General features: G+C 39.6%; 1 protein-coding gene across 1 annotated transcript in view; it reads left to right on the forward strand.

Moving 5' to 3' along the window:
• The window catches only part of Cep128 (centrosomal protein 128), a 358487-nt gene that overhangs the window by 313809 nt on the left and 22002 nt on the right, over positions 1–22676 (forward strand). Inside the window, exon 22 of the mRNA XM_041658366.1 lies at positions 21654–21731. Coding sequence (XP_041514300.1) covers positions 21654–21731 — 78 coding nt within the window. The remainder of the gene's footprint in view (positions 1–21653; positions 21732–22676) is intronic.

Here is a 22676-nt window from a genome sequence, read left to right on the forward strand (position 1 = left end):
TGGTTAATGTACTCAGTTAGACTCCATTAGAGAAAGCTAATGTTTCTCTTACAAGTGGTCATCAGTTGTGGATAGCCACTGGCTTAGGGATGGGGATAGGTATCCACCTTCTTCTCAGTTCTGGGACTCCATCTGGCCTGGACCTGTACAGCTCCTGTTCATGCTGCTAGCAGTCTCTGTGAGTTCATACATGTCTCAGTCTATTGTATCAACAAGGTCTTATTTCCCTGCTTCATTTCAACCCCACTGACTTTTCCTCCTCATCCTCTTCCACAGGGTTCCCTGAGCTCTGAAGGGAGGAAGGGTTTTAATTGCGATCTTCCATTTAGGACTAGGTGTTCCAAGGTCTCTCACTCTGAATGTTGCCAGTTGTGGGGTTTCATGTGTTTCCTTAGTATCAGATGGATTTCCTTACTGTCATTTTTAGGAACATGAGCTCCTTAAGTGGCTGTATCAACTGTTAACCACTTATAAATGCTTGAAAAAGAGTGAGGCTCCATGCGAATCTCCCTCCTCCATGACAGGCTGTTGATGGGCCCAATCTTGTACAGACCTTGTGCAGTTAATGCCATTTTTGGAAGTCAGCATTCTCCCTCTGATTCACACTTCTTTCATCTCTTGCATTCTTCTGCCTCTTCTTCTTTGATGTTCCCTAAGCTTTGAAGAGGACTATATAGATGTTCTGTAGAAGACGGGACATTCAGTAGTTTTGGATTAGTTCTAAGAGTCTTTAGTTACTTCTGGCCAGTACAAAAAGAATCTTTTTTGACCAAAATTTGCAACAACACTATCTTATGTGTGTAAACACAGTTGTCAGAAGGCAGTTTGACAGCCATACTGTGTCCATGTAGAAAACAGCAGCTCATTAAGGTTTATCAACTCCTAGCCATTGGCTTTTGACTAGGTTTACAGTTCGAGGGCTGAGCAGCCCCTGGGAAGAAGGAAGTCATCAAACCCAGTGAGAAAGCAGTTAGTTAGTTACTCTTATGACAGTCTGGTACTGGTGAACTCCTCTTCCACGTTCATTTGGTATTGTTGTACAAGGGTACACAGCTGAATACGACTTGATGACAGTGTTCCCCTCAAAAGTCCAAGTGGCTCACCATGGAGCCCTCTGGGGGCTTCTTATGAGGGAGAAAGCTTGTACCCCCCCCCAATCCAGCTCAATGTCCCTATGACCTGTGATGAAGGTGTGTGGCATCTTCAGTAACAGAGGTTTACATAGTTCTAGTCGGCAGTCAGCTCCAGCAGAAATTGCCCATATTGTTTTGGGGCCTTGTTGGTAGAGAGATAGTGAACCCCTAGCACTGGAATTTTCCTTTAGTAACTTATGACTTCAGGGAATAATTCTATTTACCTTCACACACTACTTACATTGTCTTTTAAGGTATCAAACATAGTTTTGCTTGTCTCTCCCAAAATTGCTTTTTTTTAAGAATTTTTTAAGCAAATAAGTAGTGTGAAAGTAATACTGAGATAAAAGTTCACCTAATAAGTTTAAATGAGATATACATATAGTTTTACTTGAAAGTGCCACTATTAATATATAAGGAATAGATGGCTCAGCTGGTACAGTGTTTGGTGAATAAACATAAGAACTCCAGTTCTGATCTCCTTCATCTACGTCAGTAGCCGACCGTGGTGAGGGAGATGGAAATAGGAGGATTATTGGGTTGTTCTAGCCAGGCTGTCTGACCTTATCTGTGAGTTCCAGGTTCCATGAAAGATTATTTCAAAAAGTAAGATTGGGATACATTGGAAGACAACCAGTTTTTCCCTCTGGCTTCACATGTGTGCATGCACACAATGCTCATATACATACACGAATGCACATTCCGTGTGTGTACACCCAGCAACATGTACACAGGCACTGCTACCCACAGAAGAAATGCTAGCATTGTGAAAATGTGATGCAAACATCTAAACAACATTAAAACCTATGTATGTGCTTATATGGTGGGAATCTAAATAGTTTAAATAATCACCTTAGAAAGTTATTAACATTTTTGAAAACCATCGAGTGGAAGCAGAGATGTAGTCATGAAGCTGCAGTGGGTTAGCATTCAGTTTGCTATTGAATACTTAAAACCATCTTATTTGCCTTGGTTTTGGATATCTAGTTCTACGTTCTAACCTAGCACTATTCAAAAAATTATAAACCCCACTGGAAAATTAAGAAATATTATTTTTAAAACCCCTTTGGTCTCATAAAAAAATCTGTAAAGACCTAAAGAACTCATTCTGCTGGGTTAACATATGTGAACTACATACACACTGATGACCTTAAATGTTGTCCAGTCAGTGGTTACACCAAATTTACAAGAGTGTCTTCTGCGTCCTTCTGAAGATCGTAACGTACTGCCTTATATGCTTGCTTTTCCATTTTTATTTATTTATTTATTTATTAAAGATTTCTGTCTCTTCCCCGCCACCGCCTCCCATTTCCCTCCCACTCCCCCAATCAAGTCCCCCTCCCTCGTCAGCCCAAAGAGCAATCAGGGTTCCCTGCCCTGTGGGAAGTCCAAGGACCACCCACCTCCATCCCAGGTCTAGTAAGGTGAGCATCCAAACTACCTAGGTTCCCACAAAGCCAGTACGTGTATGTGTAGCGGGGTGGCCAGTTGTTATGACTTTCTTTCTTTGTTATCCTGACTCTTACAATATTATTCATCATTGATGACATGTGCACAGAACTCCGCAGGCTCATCAGTTGAACAACAGTTATTCTTTGTTAACAAGATGAATTGTGCCCTAGACACATGGGAGCATATGGTCACCAATGGGTTAATGTTCTTGCTAAGAGCCCCCGCTGTGCCTAGGAAACCCTGACCTGAGTGTGTGAGTCTGAATCAGGCCAGATAACTGTTAATTATTTCTGTGCCTCTCCTTGGGATTCGCAAGGACCTTACAGCTAAGTGAAAGTTGGCTTTATCTCTTTACAAAACCCAAACTTGCTGTTTCCATCCCAAAGATGAAGCCATGTTCATTTTTGGTTTTGCCAGGACTATGAGCTTCTCATTGAAGTTGCCTGAGAGGTTCAGTCCAACTGGATTTTCACCAAATAAAACGCAGTGTGCTCTGTAGGCGTTTGACCCAGAATCAGGTGAATCTCAGCAGTCTTGGCTCAGCCACATTGTAAAATTTTGGATTTGTTTGGACTTGACACTTCCTGGGAACCCATTCAAACTGAAACCGGAAAAGGGTTTTGCACAAATCCTGTCTCAGCTTGCCCTGCCAAGGTTCCCACTGCTGCAGCCTTGGTCCACCTTCTGTGCATTCGCATCGCGAGCAGACGGAAATATCTCATGAATCTCTCATGAGGGACCTCGAGCGAAACAATCTAGATGTTCTCCTTCATCCACCTTTCCCCCAAATGCAGAAGCAGGGGGTCTGTGTTTGTCAGTATTAAAATACTTGCCTTTCCCGATACCGGGGTCATCTTCCAAGGGCTAAGCCTCCAAAAGATGACTGTCATGCTCAAGTACAGTAACACTACTGGAGCCCTTGGCCTGTTTATAGTCACAACCCGGGGAGAGGTGATGGTCAAGTTCAAAATAGAAGACAACTTCCAGCCTGAAAATCAATGTTCCTTACAGGCTCGTCAGGTTTTTTATATAAGTGCAGACACAGGGAAGGTAGAGGAGGTTAGTAGCGTTATGGGACTGCACACTGTTTGGAGGTTGGGCTGGCAGCTTGCTGTTTGGTGTCAGTCTTGTCAAAATGCCTCGCTTGTGTTTTCTAGTCATGGTCTACGACAGTATCAGTAAAAACTGCATTCTCCAGATAAAACACTCTTGCGTTATAGTGTGACAATTATAAACATACTTTATAAAGGAAAGTCAAAACATCTTTCTGAAAATGTAACGTGCTTAAGAAATGCTTTCTCTCTTTAAAAGAACATAATGGAGTAAACTTGCAGTGTGGTGTGTGCGGCTTTTACTTTAGATCTCAAATCAAGTAGAAAAAAATAACATCACACTTTCAATATGTCATATTTAGGAGTAGTATATCTTAGGAACATTTTTTTGGAATTAGGCTTTAGAAACCTGATTTGGGGTATTGGCATTGTATGTATCTACCTGAAAAAATTTACAAGTGTTGAGTGATAGCTGCCTTGTTTTTCAATGATGGGTCCAGATTTTAAAAATGATACCTGGTTAACCAGGAGAAAATCTAGGTGCTGGTCACATTGCCGTGACAGCCAGTTACATGACCCTGGGTGAGTTTATAATGTTCTCTTCATTTCATGTATGCTTTTTGTGTGTGTGTGTGTGTGTGTGTGTGTGTGTGTGATGATTGGGAACATTATAAAAGCTCCTTCCTCATTTTGGCCTGGTCTAGACTAGCAGAAGCTATATAAGAGTTTCATGAAATGTCTACCCTTTTGGTATTTGTTATCAAGCACTATATACTGGCTTAATCATGAAATAGTGTCAATCAGATACTTTCCTAGCCCCTACTATGTTTCACTTGCCACATACGTACAGCCAACTGGCTCCTGGGCCAGTAGCATCACATTTTTGAAAATGTTCCAAGTGGACTGAGTCTTAAAGTCATTGTAACACATCCTTGATCTGTACGGGGGTAGGGGGGTAGTTGATATGCCAGGAAAGTCATGACTTGGTGAGTCAGGCACCTGGAGTTAGAACTAAGTGCCCGGATTAGTGGCAATATTCTTTTCACTCTGTGTTCTCAGCAAGTGCAAATAAATGCATGCAGATGGTTCTCTTCAAATTGCCTTAGGACTCATACAAAGTAAGAGGAAGAACATTAGCCATTAGTTTCTACACTTATCTTAAACAAGGCTACTTAAAAAAAAAAGTAGAGAGAAATGAGGGGCTGACATCCGTGGACCATATTTAGAATTTGCCCTAAACTTGCTGGTAAACAGAGTTCCATCAGGCAGCTTTAATCTGTACTTTCTCCTTGCTTGGGAATGTTGACGTGCCCCTAGGCTGCAGTACTAGTTCTGTCTTGAGTTTGTTCCATTCTATTAAACACCTCAGTTGATCTTTTTTTATTTTATGCATCTGCATAACAGCTCTAATACCACTTTCACAAGTGTTTATAAGTTTTGTTTGGGGCTTTTAATAAACTTTGATCTCAGATGAAAGGCTGGAGACAGTATAAATTGTCACTATTAGCATTATTAATATAAATACCCTAGATGGCCTCATGTTAATTATTAAACCTTAATGGACGATTTCAACCTATCATTGCCCCCAACTGTATTATATTTGAACATCAAACAGTAAAAGCCAACCCATTAAAGTAGCCCTTCCCCCATTATCCTCTGGGGTGCTCCTAATTATTTTTGCATAGCTGACTTTCTATGAGTGTATTTCTGGGGCATTTCAATATTTTTTCTCTATACCTCTCCCTTCTACATGTGGCCACTGTGAAGGGTAATGGAGCATGTCCTCAACAGGCTTATTGTTATCAGACACAAGCAAGATGCCTGTGTCAAGCAGGCAGACTCACTGACTACCACTGCATTCCATGAAATACTGACTTCTGTTCGGAGCGTATCTCGTTCCCATCTCCACTCCTGTCCATCTCACCCAGAACTCATCTTATCCTGTGATGCCTCAATGCCCTGATTTGGGAGTTAGTTTTTCCTGCTTGTTTTGGGCATGTAAGTTCAGTGTCAAGTCAGGCAAAGTAAAATAAGGTTCAGATGTACTGGGAATGGCTGGGATTTGGCACACAGGAGTTAGAAGGCTTACTTAGAAATTCGGGCTCAGCGCACAGTAGCTCACCTCGCCTCTCTCAACCCAGTTTCTGCTATTGTGAAATGAATCTAATGTTTGTCCATATGTCTCACAAGCTGAGAAGATCCCATGAGATGGGTAGGAAATATTTTCTAATTTTTTAAATGTCTGTTATCAGACACAAGAGCAATATTCGGATAGAAAAGGGTTGACTTATTAACCTGAACGTTCCCATTTGACTCCTGGTTTTGCCACACTGGGCATCCTGACATTTTCTAAATCTTCCTTCCAAAATTCTGTGGTGTTAACTTGGACTTAGCCTTCTTATGGAAACCCCAGTAGCCTTTGTTCTATATACCCCAGCCTCCTATCTGTCTCTCCAGATGGCCATAACACACAATGATTTCTGGTTGCTGCATTGGGTTTCCCATTTTGTCTTTGTTTTTGTTGCCGCTCAGTGAGTTTTATTTCTTCTGTGCTTAGGCCACTGGGACCCTACCAAAATAGCCCTAGGGACATTCCTTGTCATGCCTTTCTTCCTTTAGTCTTCCGTAAGCGTCGAGAGCTTAAGTTTTAGACTCTTACTAAAATTAAAATTAAAATTTGTTTGTCTGAATTTGAAGATCTGGTTTGTTCAGCTATTTTCTAGATGACCAGTCGTCTGATTTGTAACAAATTAGACAATGTACAAAATTGCTATCTTTAGAAACCACAGTTCCAGTTAATACTTTTTTTTTAAAGGAAATCAGCATAATGGGCAAATTTGTCAATTTCTCCCATTCATTTCTCAAATAATATTAATTTGTTTGAGGCAGTTGACTAAGACTACATTAATTGTCTCTTCCCTACTGATTTCTTTCAAGGCTGTGTGACACTCCTATGGTTTCACTGCCCATTCTTGTCTCCATTCCATATATGGTATGTTCCACATGTAGAACAGTAGAGTCTAAACGTTGTCCCTTCCTAGGGACACTACTGTAAGACATCCTGGGACAATAGCCATGAAGTCTATCATGTTATATCAGCCCCTCCAGAAGTAATTTAAGGGGGCTCTCTGGAAGGAGATACTTGTAACTAAGAGGATTAAAAGACTTTCATGATGACATAAAAATTGAGAGTTTTTCAATGAGGGGTGCATGTACTTTCAATATTTCATCAAGGTCAGTTGGACCCAATCTTGTTTTTTGCTTTAAAATTTTAAAATATTTTATGAAATTCTAGGCAGCATCTCAAACAGCAATTATTAAAATCAAATATTCTAATATAATCAAAAGATAACTAATTCGTTACTTATATGCTAAGGAATGCTGGTAGGAAAATACTTATAATCTTTATTTTTTATTTTTATTTTTCAAAATATTTTTAAAACCTAAATATATTTTGATCATATTCATCCCCTTCCCCATGTCCTTGCAGACCCTCTCCCCTTCCCAACCCATGAAGCTTTAAGTTATTTCTCAGAAATCAAACAAAAACCCAATACAACAACAACCCCCCCCCAAAAAAAAACTCCAAGAAAACAAAATAAATCCATACCCAAGATGGGGGGGGCAGACAAACAGCCAAAAAAGCATGTATGTATGTACATACACAAAAAATAAATAAATAAAAGCCAAAGCAAAAAAAAAAAAACAAAAAAAAAACAATGGTGGAGTCCATTATATGTTGGTCAGCTACTCCTGAACATGAGGCTTGTGTTCGAGTGGATAGACCCATTGTCACTCTGTCAGAGAAAACTGATTTTCATCTCCCAACAGGTACAAGTGACAATTTAGTTGTTAACATTTGTCTCAGTAACTAGGATTTCATTCATTCTTTCATATGACAAAATATAACAAAATTATATGCAATAGGATAAACAAAAACTGTCACATTGAAGCTGGACAACACAAACCAACAGAAAAAAAAAGGAGCCCAAGAAAAGAACATTGCTTTTTAAAAACACAATAATTTGTATCTTTTTAAATAATTCCGGATCAGTTCACACACAGTGATATCAGGTTAATCTGAAGCAATTTTCTTTTGAATAACGGATGACGGGGCCACATTTTTGTTTTGTCTTTAGAAATACTCTCACAGGATTGGGAGATGGCCCGGGGGGTAAAAAGATATGAACAGATCCCCAGATTCCATGGTAAAAGCTAGGCATAGCACAGTGTGTCTGTAATAAGGCACACACAGGCAGGATGCAGAGAGTTGGGGCTAGCTGGTCTAACCAAAATGAGCTCTGGATATAGTGAAGGCCCTTGTCATAAGAAGTGGAAAATTAATGGAGAAAAATATGCTAATGTAACTCTCTAGCTTTGCTATATTCCTGCAATGTTACCCTCAATAAACTGTTCAGAAACACATTCCTGAATCTATAGCACTTTATGTAGGATCCCATTGTTTAGAGATTCAGTTTGACTTTTTGCTGATACAGTCATGACCATCAGAGTCTGATGCTAACTGTACTTTTACTATCTCTTCTGAGTCTCAGGAAATATCTTCCTCTGTTAGTTTCCTTTTCTTTTTCATCCTGGGAATAAGTCTGAAATATCTAGCATTCATAAAAATAATATCTGTAACATGATATCTTTATACATTGCGAAAAGATGATAAAGGATCTTGTTGGAAAATGTCTCCCACCAATCCTGTACTTAAGCATTTTCAAGTTAATAGGAAAAAGAGAAAAGAAAATGAAAAAATTTAAAATTGTGTGTGTGTGTGTGTGTGTGTGTGTGTGTGTGTGTGTGGTGTACTCTTTTTAGCTCACCATGGTCCACTTTCTTTAAAAAAAAAAAACTTGAATGTTCCTGTATTAAATCTGTTTAATAAGGTGAAGTTTAGTGTAGGGATGCGAATAGATTTAATTGCACATGGTAGGTTTTTAATAAAGATGGTATCCTTGCCAGTGGCGCAAGTGTCTGTGGAATTCTCTCTAGTCCCTATGACTTGCGTGTTTTGTAGCATTCTTTTGCATACCACGTGATTCCAGCCACTTTCCACTTTAGTGTGTTGACGAAAGGCTGCCGAACTTGTTTGCTGAAGTTGAAAGTGTTCAAGTGAAGTAGGAGAGGGACCCTAAGTTTAGAAGTTTAGATATTTTGACAAGACAGCTTCTTTGCATACCAGCCACCAGGCCACAACCCTCCACTGTTGTCCAGTTGAATGAATGTGTGACTTTCATCTGGAAAGGAGGAAAAAGAAATGTTAGCCACTTCAGGTTCAGTAAAACAATTGGTCCTGGCAATTGTCAGAAGAATCTGCTCACCAAATAACCCTGAAGGCTGCTTTGTGCCCACTGGCTCCCGTGGTGCACCTTTCTCAGCCAGTGGGTGAACATTTGACACCTGGCTGAGTTAGAGCCCTGGCTGGCCCATGGGAAACATGCTAATGTTTACTCTTCGTGGCAGCTGCTGAGAGGAGAGGTCTGCCATAAACCGTCGCTCTAGCAGCAAAGTGTTTCTGTTTGAACCAAGTATGCTCTATTAGTGAGAATTCCTTGAGTGGGCGTTTAATTGGATTTGGGTGGTTTAAAAATACACTCTGCTTCTGTCTGCTTTGACCAGTCACCAGGGGGTGATGTCTTGTACAAAAATCAAGGTAGTATTTCTGAGTGTTCATATAAAGGATTAATTATGAAAGCAAATGTTAAAAATATAGACAGTGTATCTCAGTTACTGTTGAATTTAGTTCTCAGAGCTACGGTGATAAAAATAAAATACACCTTGTCTGATTTCTATTTAGATCTGATCTGCCTGTCACAGGAAAGCCATCCATGTGGGGGATTAGCTGTTCAGAAGCTCTTTCAACACCCCGGCGCTGTGTGTGGAGCAATAGAACATGATTAATGCGTTTTGCCATTTTCTTAAGAATCTAGAACACCTTTTAAAAAAGAAATACCCCTTCACTTTGAAAGCACAGATTAGTGATGGTCACCTCGCCCAGGTGTTTTAGATGAATTAATCTCACCAGAACAAAAAGCATCCCATAGCATTGTTCTGTATCGGGACCCTCTGCTCTGTGTTAAATGTGAACAAGATAAATATGATTGTGTGCCTCGTTGTGCGCTGGAAAGCCAGGAGCATTCTGTGATCTCTGCCCTTTGCAGTGCCACGTCACTGACCAGCATCCTCAAACCCCTCTCTTGCTCCCACGTAGGAAGCAGGGTGCTCTTCCAGTCCACACTCCCTGCTCCGTGGTCTTGTGCCCTGCTTTTCACCTCAGCCCACACTATTTAATTTGACCTCTCCATCTCCTCCTTCAGGGTCATTTTTTTTCTTGAGTTTTAAGTATATTTAGAAATAGTTTCTATCCTTCAAAAATAATTTTTAAATTCTATGGCTCAGAAGTAATTTTGCTTTTTTTAAAAAAAGTTAATATTTCTGATTTCTAAATATCTTCATCCTTTTGATGGGGCTTTTTACCCTCTTGGGAATAAAAATGTTCAGTTTTGCATTTATGCAGATATGCAATTGTTAGATCAAATTTGCTTGTACTCAGCACTAAAAATATATGACACTGGCCTTCCTTTGAGGAACTTACTGTCTACTTAAGCATACATATAATAAATTGATTTGGCTTGTGACAGGAGACATACATTCAGATTCCTATGCTCCCAACGCATAGGTTAAGAGGAAAGTTTATGAAATAATAACTATTGTTAACACTGTAATTGCAGCTAGTGTGTGTGGCCTGCTTGCTGCCTGCAGGCCCTGCTCTGTGTATGTACCTGTTAATGTACTTGCTACTCATGACACGACACGAGAGGTATTTTTATCATTTCTATTTATAAATGAGGGAAGAGTTCCAAGTTTTCCCGTGCATTAGGAACTTCCCTAAGGACTCATAGTCAGTAAGTGACTAACCCAGTATTTAAACTTAGACAGATGGCTTAAGAGCCCATGCCTTTTAAATGCCATGTTAGAGGGAGTGGTGGCCCAGGCAGATCCCTCAGGAGACTCAGGAGCTAATTAAAGCTCTGTATATGGAAAAACACAGCATTCTGGGCAGATGGGCTTGGTGCACAAAGTCATTGGGCACAGACACTTTGGGGAGAGAAAGTAAATAGCATTGGTGGCAGAAGCACTGGAAGCTCGGCCTTTAGATAAAGGGATAGTGATCTTATTTTTCTTGTTGTTAGGCCAGATATAAAGTAGAAGAGTAGAAGGGTTTTGTCTGCATTTAGAAGCATCATTTTAAAAACTGTCAAGTGACAAATATTTAGAGTTTCTAGTTTGGGTGCAAACACCCAAGGGGACAGATGTCTCTTTGTCTATTTACTGTCCTTTCTACCACGTGTGTCTTTGGCTGCACAGGTGTTCTTGGGTAAAGAGCCACTAGCAATCTGATCACAGAGTTGCTTTTCCACTTTATCTTTGGAGTGAATAACTACAGCAGATACACACACGCACACACATACACACACACACACACACACACACACACACACACTTTCCAGCCTTTTTAACTTAAAATTTCAATCTCTACCTACCATGGGAAGAACTTAAGCCTATCGCGACCTAAATAAAGAATAGAACAAAAGTCATTTGTGTGTTCAGATCTGAACTTGTTGTGTTCAGGATTTGAAAGCTGAGGCCCATGGGTTGAATCATTTGCCCAGATTCATACAACTGGCTTTGTCGACACTGAGATTAACCACTGTGTCTCCTGGTTCCTAACTAGTGTTTCACTTCTGCTGCATTTTGCCATGCTCCTTGTGGCGATGTTTTGTTTGGGCTCTAACAAGTAAAACTTGCCTGCCCGCCTATCAGAGGGTCGAGCTAACCACTGGTTAGCCATAGAGGCCAGGTACTGGTGCCACACACCTTTAATCCCAGCACCTGGGAGAAGGAAACAGGAAATGATATGGCTGGACAGAGAGAGTAAGTGATAAGGCAGGGCAGGGACAGGAGCTTGGCCCCATTTTAACTGAGAAGTTGGCAAGGTGGCTGTAGCTTGCTCCTTTGTCTCTCTGATCATTCAGCATTTACTCCAATATCTGACTCTCGTTTGCATCATTAAAACCAATTAGAATTTGTGCTTCAGTTCCTTAAATAGAAAGCTATTGAAAAAGAAAAGAAAAAGTGTTATACGTACAGAAGATAGTTTATGGACAGATGACATCCTCAGAACTTTATGTCACGATCTTGAAGTATGAGAATTTTGTGTTTAATTGGGAGCATTGGGGTGACACCTGTGGCCTCTTGGGAATTCCTATCAGAACTTCCACAGAACAACACACCAATGGCCTCTCTCCGAGCCTCTATGTTGTTTATCAGGTCCCCAGCCTTCCTTGAATACTCCCAAATTCCACAATTCATAGGGGTGAGTAATGGCCTAGTGGCATCGCATTTTCCTGACCTGTGCAAGGCTCTGGGTACTTTCCCTAGAAGTGCTAAATAAACAAACAAAAATCAAACCCCGAGCTCCACAAATTCCACTCTTAATTAGGAGTCAGGGGCCGACAGTCTTCTCTAAATAACATCCGGAATACTTATTTTAGAATAAGAGACCTCACCCTTCTTACTCTACTTGGGTAGTGTGTGTGAACACTGAAACTTGACCACAGCCTCAAAAGCTGTCTGAGATCTTGCTCCAGGCATCTTCGCTCTCACCTTGACCTCACTGGGCTTATGCCCACCTGGTCATGCCAGGTTCTCAGGCATTTATTCCCGCAGGTTAAGAGGCGGGATGCTTCCTTGGTGCTTTCGTTTTTAGTTTGGTCTATCCCAAATGTTCAGCAGCTGATGCAGGGGCATTTTTATAACTCATTCCCACCTTCATTTTACTCTAAAGCATTCAAGCCAGGGGCTAGTGGGTATTATTAGCAGGTGTTTAAAATGACACCCTGATCTTCCCTGCCACGTTGCCCTGGTTCTAGTTTTGTCTGACAGTGTGTGTTTTAGGAATTGTTTCTTTCCCCAGGATAATGTAGACCTCCTGGGGACAGACAGATTTTTATCTTGCTTACTCACCTATAGGACAGTGTTCACTGCAGAGTTGACATTCAGTAAAAGTTGTAGGTGAGCTAAATATGAAAATCTTTTTTTCATTGGACAATCATTTATTCATTGAAAAAATCTTTTGCTGACTATCTCACCTTTGCAAACATTGAGTTGCATGCTGGGAAAATATTTTCTATGATTGTTATGATTACTTTCTTGAGACCAACAGTTATATAGATAAATATACTTGTCCTCTGATAAAGGATACCAAAGTAAGATTAATAAGGTAGTGGAGAGTTCCTTTGATAGAATCAGAGAAGGCAAGGGAGCCTTCTCTATGGAAGCATAGCTGAATTGTGATATAAAACAACAGCTAGCCTGTTCCCTTAAGATTTCATATTCTATTATATGTAAACTTTATACTTAAACAATACCCTAAAGGCTAAGGAGATAGCTCAGTTAGTATAGTACTTGCCAGACAAGCATGAAGACCTGACTGAGTTCAACTCCCAGCAGCCCTGTAAAAAGCCATACATGGTAGAACACACTAATACTTCTTGTGCTGAGGAGGCAGAGAAACAAAAAGGTCCCCAAGCCTAGTTGGCTATCCAGCATAGCCAACTCAGTGTGTGCCCCATGTCCCAGTGAGAGATGATACAGCTAGTAATAATAATACATCCTCAGGACCAATACTCAAAGTTTGTCCTAGGCCTTCACGTGCACACGTACACATAGGCATCTCACATACTCACTGACGTGTATACACACAGGGAAAATGTACACTAGTATTTCACTGGAATTAATGGTGTGCATGTCAAAGTTGCTAGAGGGTGTGCACTAAAGCACTCTGTTAATTTACTCTTGAAACATACCCAAAATATAAATTGAATTAGAGACTTCATCTATTTTAAATTTTTGATAAAATGGTTGACATGTGAAATAGCAGATGCAGCAATCCTATTAGCATCAGGTGATGGGTATGTTTATGATCTCTATACATTTCTTGCTTCCTGTGTGCTTGGAAATGCTCGTTTATTCCAGCATGGAAGCAGTTTCTTGAATTTCCATGGTTTTGCATAACAAAGAATGTCTTAAATCAAGGCAAGTTTAAAGTACATTGGTGGGTCCTTCAGAGAAGTAGATGTAGCGGATGGGAGAAGCTTTCCTGTTGGCCTCAGGGCTGTCTAGTGCTATTTGGAGCCTTTGAGGTGGTAGGAGTTAGTGGTATGCTACTTAATAGATTTGAAAAGATTTTTATCTGCTACTAAAGGATGCTAGTTCTGACACTGAGGTGGGCAAGGAAGGCTAAATAAAGCCCAGATAAGGTACATGTGACATGATTTCTTTACCTAAAATGAAGGTTATCAGAAATACAGTTTGCCTAGTAGAGTGGAGATAGCAGATGAAGAAAACATGTACTTTAAATAACCAAAATATCATTTTTAAAGAACTAAGTTGATTCTATGTTCCCACATTTATACAGTTATTATCTTACTAATATTTGAATAGTTATAAGTGAGACTCTGGGCAAAGACACTACAGTATTGTCCTCTGTTTTTATTAGCAAGAAAACTTAAACACTGTTCAATTAATTTTTAAATCTTGGCTAATTATACTATGAGACAATGTCAATTTAATAAAAAACATCATTCCTTAAGGTATAATATGAATGTTGTTTTAGAAATTGATATCAATTTTATAATTTTAATAAGAAGAGTTAACCCAAATATTATTGTATCTATTGCTACAGTAAATGGATTTAAAGTTTAATTTAAAAATTATATTTTTAACCCAGATTATACTGAATATATATTGAATTAATTGAATATATATTTAACTATATATTGAATATATATATTGAAAACACTTGAATCTTTTAAACATTAATACTAATTTTGAATCAGATGGGATTTAGGGTAAGAAACCATAACAAGGAACATGATGAAATTAAGATTATAACATCATCTTCATGTGTTACTTCATTAAAACAAGTTTGGTATTATTTTATCACTTAGAACTATTTCATTGGGTTATTAACTATTATGAACAATATATTTAAATCTCATTATAAAATGATTTAATAAATATAAAAAGTGACAGAAATGTTTGGTAACTTGCAGTATGTGAATATCAGTGGCGTTGAAGATGGCCATCACCCACCACTGTCGCTGTCCCTAGGAATGTGCTCTCAGATCGTGCAACCAAGTTTATCATCTGATTTCATAATCCAGGCATGAAAAGTCCTGATGTTTTAATCAAAGCAGAGTTTTTGAAGTGATGTCTGGTTTTCTTTATCCTTTGAGGAAGACTGTGTTTTTCCAGCTCATAGTCACTCAAATTTGATTATATCTAGAATAAACTATCTGAGAGAGAGAGAGAGAGAGAGAGAGAGAGAGAGAGGAGAGAGGAGGGAGGGAGAGAAATAGATCATTTTGATAGATGAAAAGGTGAAAAAGAGGAGAGTACAGTACGTTCAAAATGTATGTGGTATTCTTCTTTTATATTTTTAAATAATGTCTATATAATGTCAGGTCCATTTCTAAAATGAACTTGTTTCTCTACATTGCCCTTTTTGTTTAGTCTTTATTTGCTGCAATTATAGCTTGATGTTCAGTGCCTCTCTGCTATTCGAAAGTTACTATAGTTGATGGTGCCTCCGATTCAAGATTTTTTCTGTGCTTGATGTTTGGAAAGTACTTGACAGTTTCCAGTGCGCTTTCAGGTCCAGCCTTTTCCTGCTAATCACAACTGCTGCCGATGGGTACAGGATGATAAAGACTCCCATTATTTCTCCCCATTAAAAATAAAAGACTGTGGCTTAGAAGGACGGGGCTAAGTGATATTCCCCAAACCACAAAATACATGTAAGGAACATTCCTGGAACTGTGAGTCCCCTCAGTAAGGGCTGGCAACTGCAGTTCCCTCCCCAGTGCTCAGTTTCCCTCCTTGTTGAGTGCATTTTAGTTTCAATTTGAAGAAATAAAACTATTTCCACTAAAAAATAGAACATCCATTGTCAAGAATCTGTAAGTAGCTAACATATTGTTCAGCACACAGAAGGAACTATGTTCATCATAGCAGGGAGTGGCAAGAACAGTATTTATAGAGACAATCTGGAGTGTTTCCAACAAAGAAACACGTTACTTTGTTCCCCATCTTCTCATCCTTCACTTCATTCTTTGTGTTTTCTCGTCAGGAAAAACCCTTCAAACCACTTACTTGGAAAGAACTCTGTGTCATTTGTAAGCTAATAAAAAGGTAATAGATGGACTCTATAATCTAGAAGGAGAAATCTGTGGGAAAATGTATCTTCTCCTTCTAAGAAAATAATTATTCATTCTTTATCATCACTTATTCATTGCTCCATTTTCTTCCAATTCCTCCTCTCTGTTCCTCTCCCAACTTCAGGTCATCTTCTGAATTTTGTTGTTTTTTGTTTATTAACTCACTGACTATAGTGTTCCCTGTGTTTGTGTGGGTAACCATCTAGGAATAACAACACCCCTGCAGAAAACTGACCCTCCCTCCATCAGCTGCCATCAGTTGCCAGTAGCTCTCAGCTAGAGGTGGGCTATCATGAGCCTCTCCCATATCTATACTGGATGTTGACTGGCTCTATCTTGTGCCGGTCTTCTGCAGTCATTCACAGCTGTTGTAGGTACGGTCTTGTCATGTCCAGAAGGCACAACTCCACAGCACTCTTCCCTATCTTTTAACCACTAGAACCTGCACATTTTCCTCCTTTGCAGTATTCTGGGCAGAGGGAGTCTGATACAGAAGTCCCTTTCTCTGACCAGCTGGGGGTCTTTGTATTAACCTCTACTCACCGCAGAAAGAAGCTTCTTCAGCGAGGGCTGTAAGCTGTCCTAATTTGTGGGTATAAGGACAAGTATCTAGAGGGCAGGTTGGTGCTGTGTCCAGTTAACAAGTAACAGATGTAGGTTCTCCATAGGGCTTCTTAGGGTCTCTCCAGGGTTTATAGTGGCAAATGGAACACAGAGACTTTTGGCATTTGGAGGACTCCACACAGCTTTCCTCTCGGGGCCTCTTGCTGGATGTCATCAACAGCACCAGGCTTTGGAGGGCTGCGAATTGTATAAATGGAGGATTCTTTTAGCGTCTGGAGGAAGCCACACAGCTAGCTTTCTCCTCGGGGGCCTCCTGAAGGATGTGCAGCAGCAGCACCAGGCTTTGCAGGCCTGTTCTCGGCTACTGTTCGGGTTGGTTCCAGAGAGTGTTAGACAGTTTGGATAAAAACAGGACCCTTTAATGCCAATACAGCTGTGCTGGATCGAGTCACCTTCAGTGAAAGGCGCACAGTTCGTCCTCTATGTGAGCTCACCCTTCCTCTCCTTGAACCGTGTTTACTCAGGTCTTTTCACCACCGTTCAGCCATTTGTCAGGAAACTTTTGCAGTAGATTTCTTTCCAAATGAAATAGAATTGCATTTTTGAACCCAAATAAATTGCTTCATAACCTTGTTTATTTAACATGTATGTTGTGCCAGAAATATCCACAGTCTTAAAAATATAGACAAACTCTCCTTCATCTTCTGCACATATGAGTTCAATATGTGTAAGAAAATTATATTTACTATATATTAGTAAAATTAAGCAGATGTGCATTTTTACACAGAGAAGTATGGTCAGATTTGTTCCGTGAGTTTTCTCCACAGGAGACAGGATCTAATATTTGTAATGAATTCCTCTCTTTAATCCTAATGGATGCTACTTATGCTGTCATGTGACATTATTCAATTTCCTTCTGGCCCGAAACAAAGGAAGATCTAAGGGAACAGTTCTACAGGCCAGTTCAGATTTCTCTGCTCCATAGGCGTCTGATGTGCGTTGAAATTTTGGAAGAGTAAAGCTGGCAGCCTGTGCTTTGCCTTTGTTGACAGACATGTGAACACATCTGTAAGGGGCAAGCCACAGGGGCTCACAGACAGGGTTTCTAAATTCCAGTCTCTTCTATCACTTACACTTTTAGGAGAAAATAAAAGCAAATGACAGACTTTTGGCATTTAAGAAAAATGCATGAGTTCTTTAGACTGTTTAGAGCATGATAACTGCATTTGTTTTTGTTCAGTCAACATTTATTTAAGGAAACTCTTGTGAGCTGGAGTTTATGCTCTAGTCCCACACATTATGATATCCAGACTCATGTATGTGTGTGTGTCTATCTGTCTGTCTGTCTTTCTGACTGCTGTGCATATGCATGGATATTTAGATACGCATGGTCCTGAGCATAAAAGATGAAATTCTTCATGATTTCCTCTCAAAACACCTCTAACAAAAAGTCTCATCAAGCACACATCTTCAGAGAGTGGCTGAAAAGTGATGGTTGGAAAGGGGTTGGAAATAAAGCAGCCACAATTACAGCTTCTGGATCCTTCCATGCCTTGTTAGCTTATTGTTATATAATGTGGAGGGGATTTTTTTGTAGTGAGAACATTGCCATTTCTGCATCCCGGTAACTGGAATCTGCTTCATGGTTTTGTGACTGAGTGATTGTCAGTTATCATTTATACTCTGGTCCTTCATGGCCTCATCTATATAAATTATTCACAGTAATATGCCTACACTGCATATGGTGGTGTGAGGAGTTGAGAGAGCACATTAAAGTGTAACTCAGGGTTGAATTTACAGGTAAATTATATTTTTTGGTTTAATCTTTCATTATACTTCCAAACAGGGTTGGAATTAACCTGTACCTCTCAGCCATGAGACTACAGCTTCCATCAGGGAGCTAGAAATATATATGGTGGATATATATATATCCTGCTTCCTAACTCATCTGTTGTGTAAAATATGCTGTGACAACTATTATAGTATGTTTCAGAAGTGGGCCTCTTGCTTTTGGTATGGACTCACTTGGTATTCCTGCGTGGCTTTGAATTTGAGGTTCTCTTGCCTCCACTTCCCAACTCCTGAGATTATAGGCACGTGCTGCCATGCCCAGGCAGAAACATTTTTAAACCTTTCTGTGAATATCTGATATGTCTTAAAGAATTGAATTAATCACATCATTTGCTGCTGCCATATACAGCAATATGCTTAAAAAAATTGGTCTGTGGATTGTTAATGGGGACTTCTCCATATCTTTTAATTATTAGGCAACATTTACACACACACATGCACACACACACGCACACACACAGACATACACACACAGACAAACATATACACACAGACATACACACACAGATTTACATATACACAGATATACACACACAGACATACACACAGAGACATACACTCACAGACATACACACACAGAGAGAGACATACACACAGAGAGAGATACGCATACATACACACACACACACACACACACATCAATTGAAAATAAACTACGAGGAAATATGCAGAGAGTCCATGGAGTCAGAGATGCTTTACAAATAACTGTGCTTACTAATGAGGTGAAGACTTTTCATGGATGCCACAGTAAGGCAACCGTTTGGATATACAACCAAAATATCATCGTCATAATAAACTGATATGAGAGCGTGCAAAAAAAAATAGAGAATGCTCACAAAATCACCTGTTTGGTTGAAAATTACTCAGGTTTTATAGAGGTTATCTGCTTATTTTGAGAAATAAATGAGTTTAAAATACTTAGTCCAGGTTCAGAGGATCACTCCCAAATGAGAAGAAAACATGAGGTTAAAAAAAAAGAAATAAAATTTTAGTGCTGAAAGTCTATTAGGATCTGCTTATGGAAAGGGTTTTATTCATTGCACAGTTTTCTCTTAAAATAGTCATCAGAGCTTTGCTTTGTGTTTTATTTCCAAGAATTAATATAGTTCTTAAATATCTCTAATTTTATTACTTAAGTAAATATAGCTTACAAAGTGTCTAAAAACAAACAACAACAAAAAAAAAAACCCAGCTCCCTGCTTTCTGAAGCATACATGCTGTATCCTATGTTAAGAAAAATGTCGTTTTGATGAATCTTTCCAACCCATGGAAAAATTAAGTGAAGCCATTTAAAATGTATGGCAGTTTAAGTAAGTACACGAAGCAGAAAAACTAACAATAATATAAATGTTAAGCAGAAGGAACAAAATACTAAATCTTTTCAATAGACCCTGAGAAAGAACACTTTGCTAACTTGGAACAGCACAAAACAAGTTCCTGTTCAAAATGGCGGCGGCTGCATTCTCCTTGCTCTCTGCAGGCTTCTGAAGAACAGGAGCGCTGATTTGTATAGACAAAGCCAGAAAACAGCTGGAGCTTCAAAACACTGGAAAAGCCACATAGAACTCAGAACAGGAGAGGCAAATCCCACGTGCCTGTCAAGGGGGTCGCTCTGCAGAATTCCAACTAGGCTTTTGATTGAGCTCATTAGTGCAGTTACTGAAGAAGGAGGAGGTGGGGAGGGGTGAACTGAAAATGTGTTGAACAAAGGCATCCCATTAGTTTCTTGTATTCATCCATTGGGCACATCCATGCCCAGCAGCCGTGGGAGACATAAAGTCTGGGCTCTGAAAAAATTGCCTTGGTGAGGCCCTGGTGGGAGACACTAGGCAGAGCACAGAACCTCTGGAATGGAGAGCGAATCAAGGGGGAGATTGAGTGGAGAGTGATAAGTACTTCTCAAATCAAAACTTCTGCCATGCCCATAAGTCAGACCTAACCACCCAATCTAAAGCCAGGTCACCTGTAGTCCGATTAATAAAAACCCAGAGACAGATGTTGGGGTTCAGCCTGAAGGTCAGAAAAGCAAAACACCCAGCCTCTGGCTCTTACCTCTACCTCAGTCTGAAATGGTGATCCTGCCTCAGAAAATCTCAGAATGAGACTTGAATGAGAGCTGTCTCCTCCTGTCTTATATTTCTCTCTAGTTCTGGGATTAAAGGCTTGCACCATTATGGCCCGGTTTCTATGGCAATCTAGTATGGGGCTAATGGGATTAAAGGTGTGTGTCATCACTGCCTGGTCTGTAAGGCTGAGCAGGCAGCTGTTTTACTCTCTGATCTTCAGGCAAATGAAATATTACAGCCATATGACTTGCCTCCTTTAGTGACTTAATCCACCACATGGATATCACTTGAGCTAATTACTGTTGAGCCATGTGTTGGTGAATACCAAACCCTAAAACACGGAACCCGACATGGTGGCCAGTTCTCTGTCTCAGAGCAGACCTCTGGAGCATGTGACTCCTACAGTCCCATGGAAAGGTCTACGATGAAAGAGCATGGGGATCTCATTGCTACATCCAATGAAACTCCCGGCTACTAACTGATCTGCTGCTCTGAGAGTTATGCCCTGAGTCATACATCACTAGTGGGTTTTTGTTTTGTTTTGATAATTAAAATTCATTTCCAATTAGAAAGCTAACACTGGTTTCCTGTATATACACCATCTTTAGCTCAAGGTAGATCTAACCACTGAGCATCCAGGAGGTCATTTTAAGATCATTCCCTCTTGATATCCACATTGGTGGGTGTAGCAGAACCAGCTATTCAATGGCTCTGTAATAACTTACTGATTGATAATCAGCAGTCTTATGCCTCTGCTACAGATGTTTGATTTCAGACATCTCTTCTGTCTTTTGAGAACTGCTCTGCATTTGCGTCTTTCCTAAACATAATGGTTGAGAACTCTTCGCAATGACAACATTTGAGGGTGTCTAATGTGCTCCGTAGAGATGCAACTGCAAGCTCATCTCTCCTCACTATCACCTGGTGCTTAATTTTTGGTGTTCACTGAAGCAATTTTTGTAAATTAATGCAAATATGAAATGCTCTATAGAAAATTGCACAGTGTGTCAGTTGAAAGCAATTATCTAGGAAGCCTTTTAGAGGAGTCAGGTTTGCAAATGCATCTCATATACTTTGTGAAAGGAACTAATTCTCCTGATCTGAAAGACCTATTAAAAATATTTATTCTTATTTGGCTATAAATTTGTAGTTTAATTTGCTGGTGGTGTGGCTTGTTTTCAGTATTCAGATTCTGAAAATATTAATTTTTGATGAGTCCCCTTATGCTTTGTTTTGTTCTTTTCCTAGAGTACCCGAGTGGCCTTAGACCATCTGGAGTCTGTGCCTGAGAAACTGAGCCTTCTAGAGGATTTCAAAGACTTCAGAGTGAGGAGGAGTTGGCTTGTCTCTTTCATTATTTCTGTCTGAGTTAGGACGCTTGACATCTTCCTAATGCACAAGCAAACCTGTGGGAAGGGAGGAAGTGCTGACAACCACTGGGGGTTTTAACAGTGCCATCTTCCCAGAGTTCACTGATATTTATGAAGTCAGGAATAAAAATAACCCAACTTCTGTATTAATAGAACATAGAAAAAATAGATACTTTTATCTTACTATTAGAAATTTGCTTTTTCTCTCTAAACGTGTAACAATAATTTAGAAAACCCTAAGAATTAAAGGGGTGACACATTCCAGTGACATCAGTAAGATGAGATACTTTGTGTTTTAGAGACATTGTATTTCATAGTTATTCCTCTCCCATGACATGTGAAATCCAGTTCATGATAGTTTAGAGTTCATTTCTTCTTGTGTCCCTTTAGGGGATGCAAATGGAAAGTATAGCTTTAACAAGTTATAGCTTATTACAGTGTCAACACACACTAGATACAAATAAAAGATTAAAACTAAAAGTGATGTAGTGTTCATGTTGTGAACATGTAGCCTCTTGTTTCAAATTGGCCTTAAAATCCCTAAAAATATGACTTAAGTAATATTTAGGTTCTCTATAAATATTACATATTATTTGATGATACATTTGAGGAGGAAAATAGCATGGGCATGTTGCAATCAATGATATGATGCAGATCTCAAAATATAATGAGTATTTTTGATGATTTCATAACTGAACTATTTTAGCATAATCCTGAAGCTGGTCAGTTGCAAAGAGGAAAAAATAAGCATTCCTTGTTTATTGTGTTGATTCTGTCTCATGTTGTGAATGAGTATTTCCAGTTTAAATCCCTACCAGACAGTTAGGACACCAACATACAGAGCCCTGTGGTTTCCCTTCATTCAACTCGGTGTGGAGAATGTTTTTTATTCCCCGTCTGT

Source organism: Microtus oregoni, unplaced genomic scaffold, assembly GCF_018167655.1.
Source record: "Microtus oregoni isolate MIOR12 unplaced genomic scaffold, Mior012 000009F_ref0000495, whole genome shotgun sequence".
Classification (NCBI taxonomy): Eukaryota; Metazoa; Chordata; class Mammalia; order Rodentia; family Cricetidae; genus Microtus; species Microtus oregoni.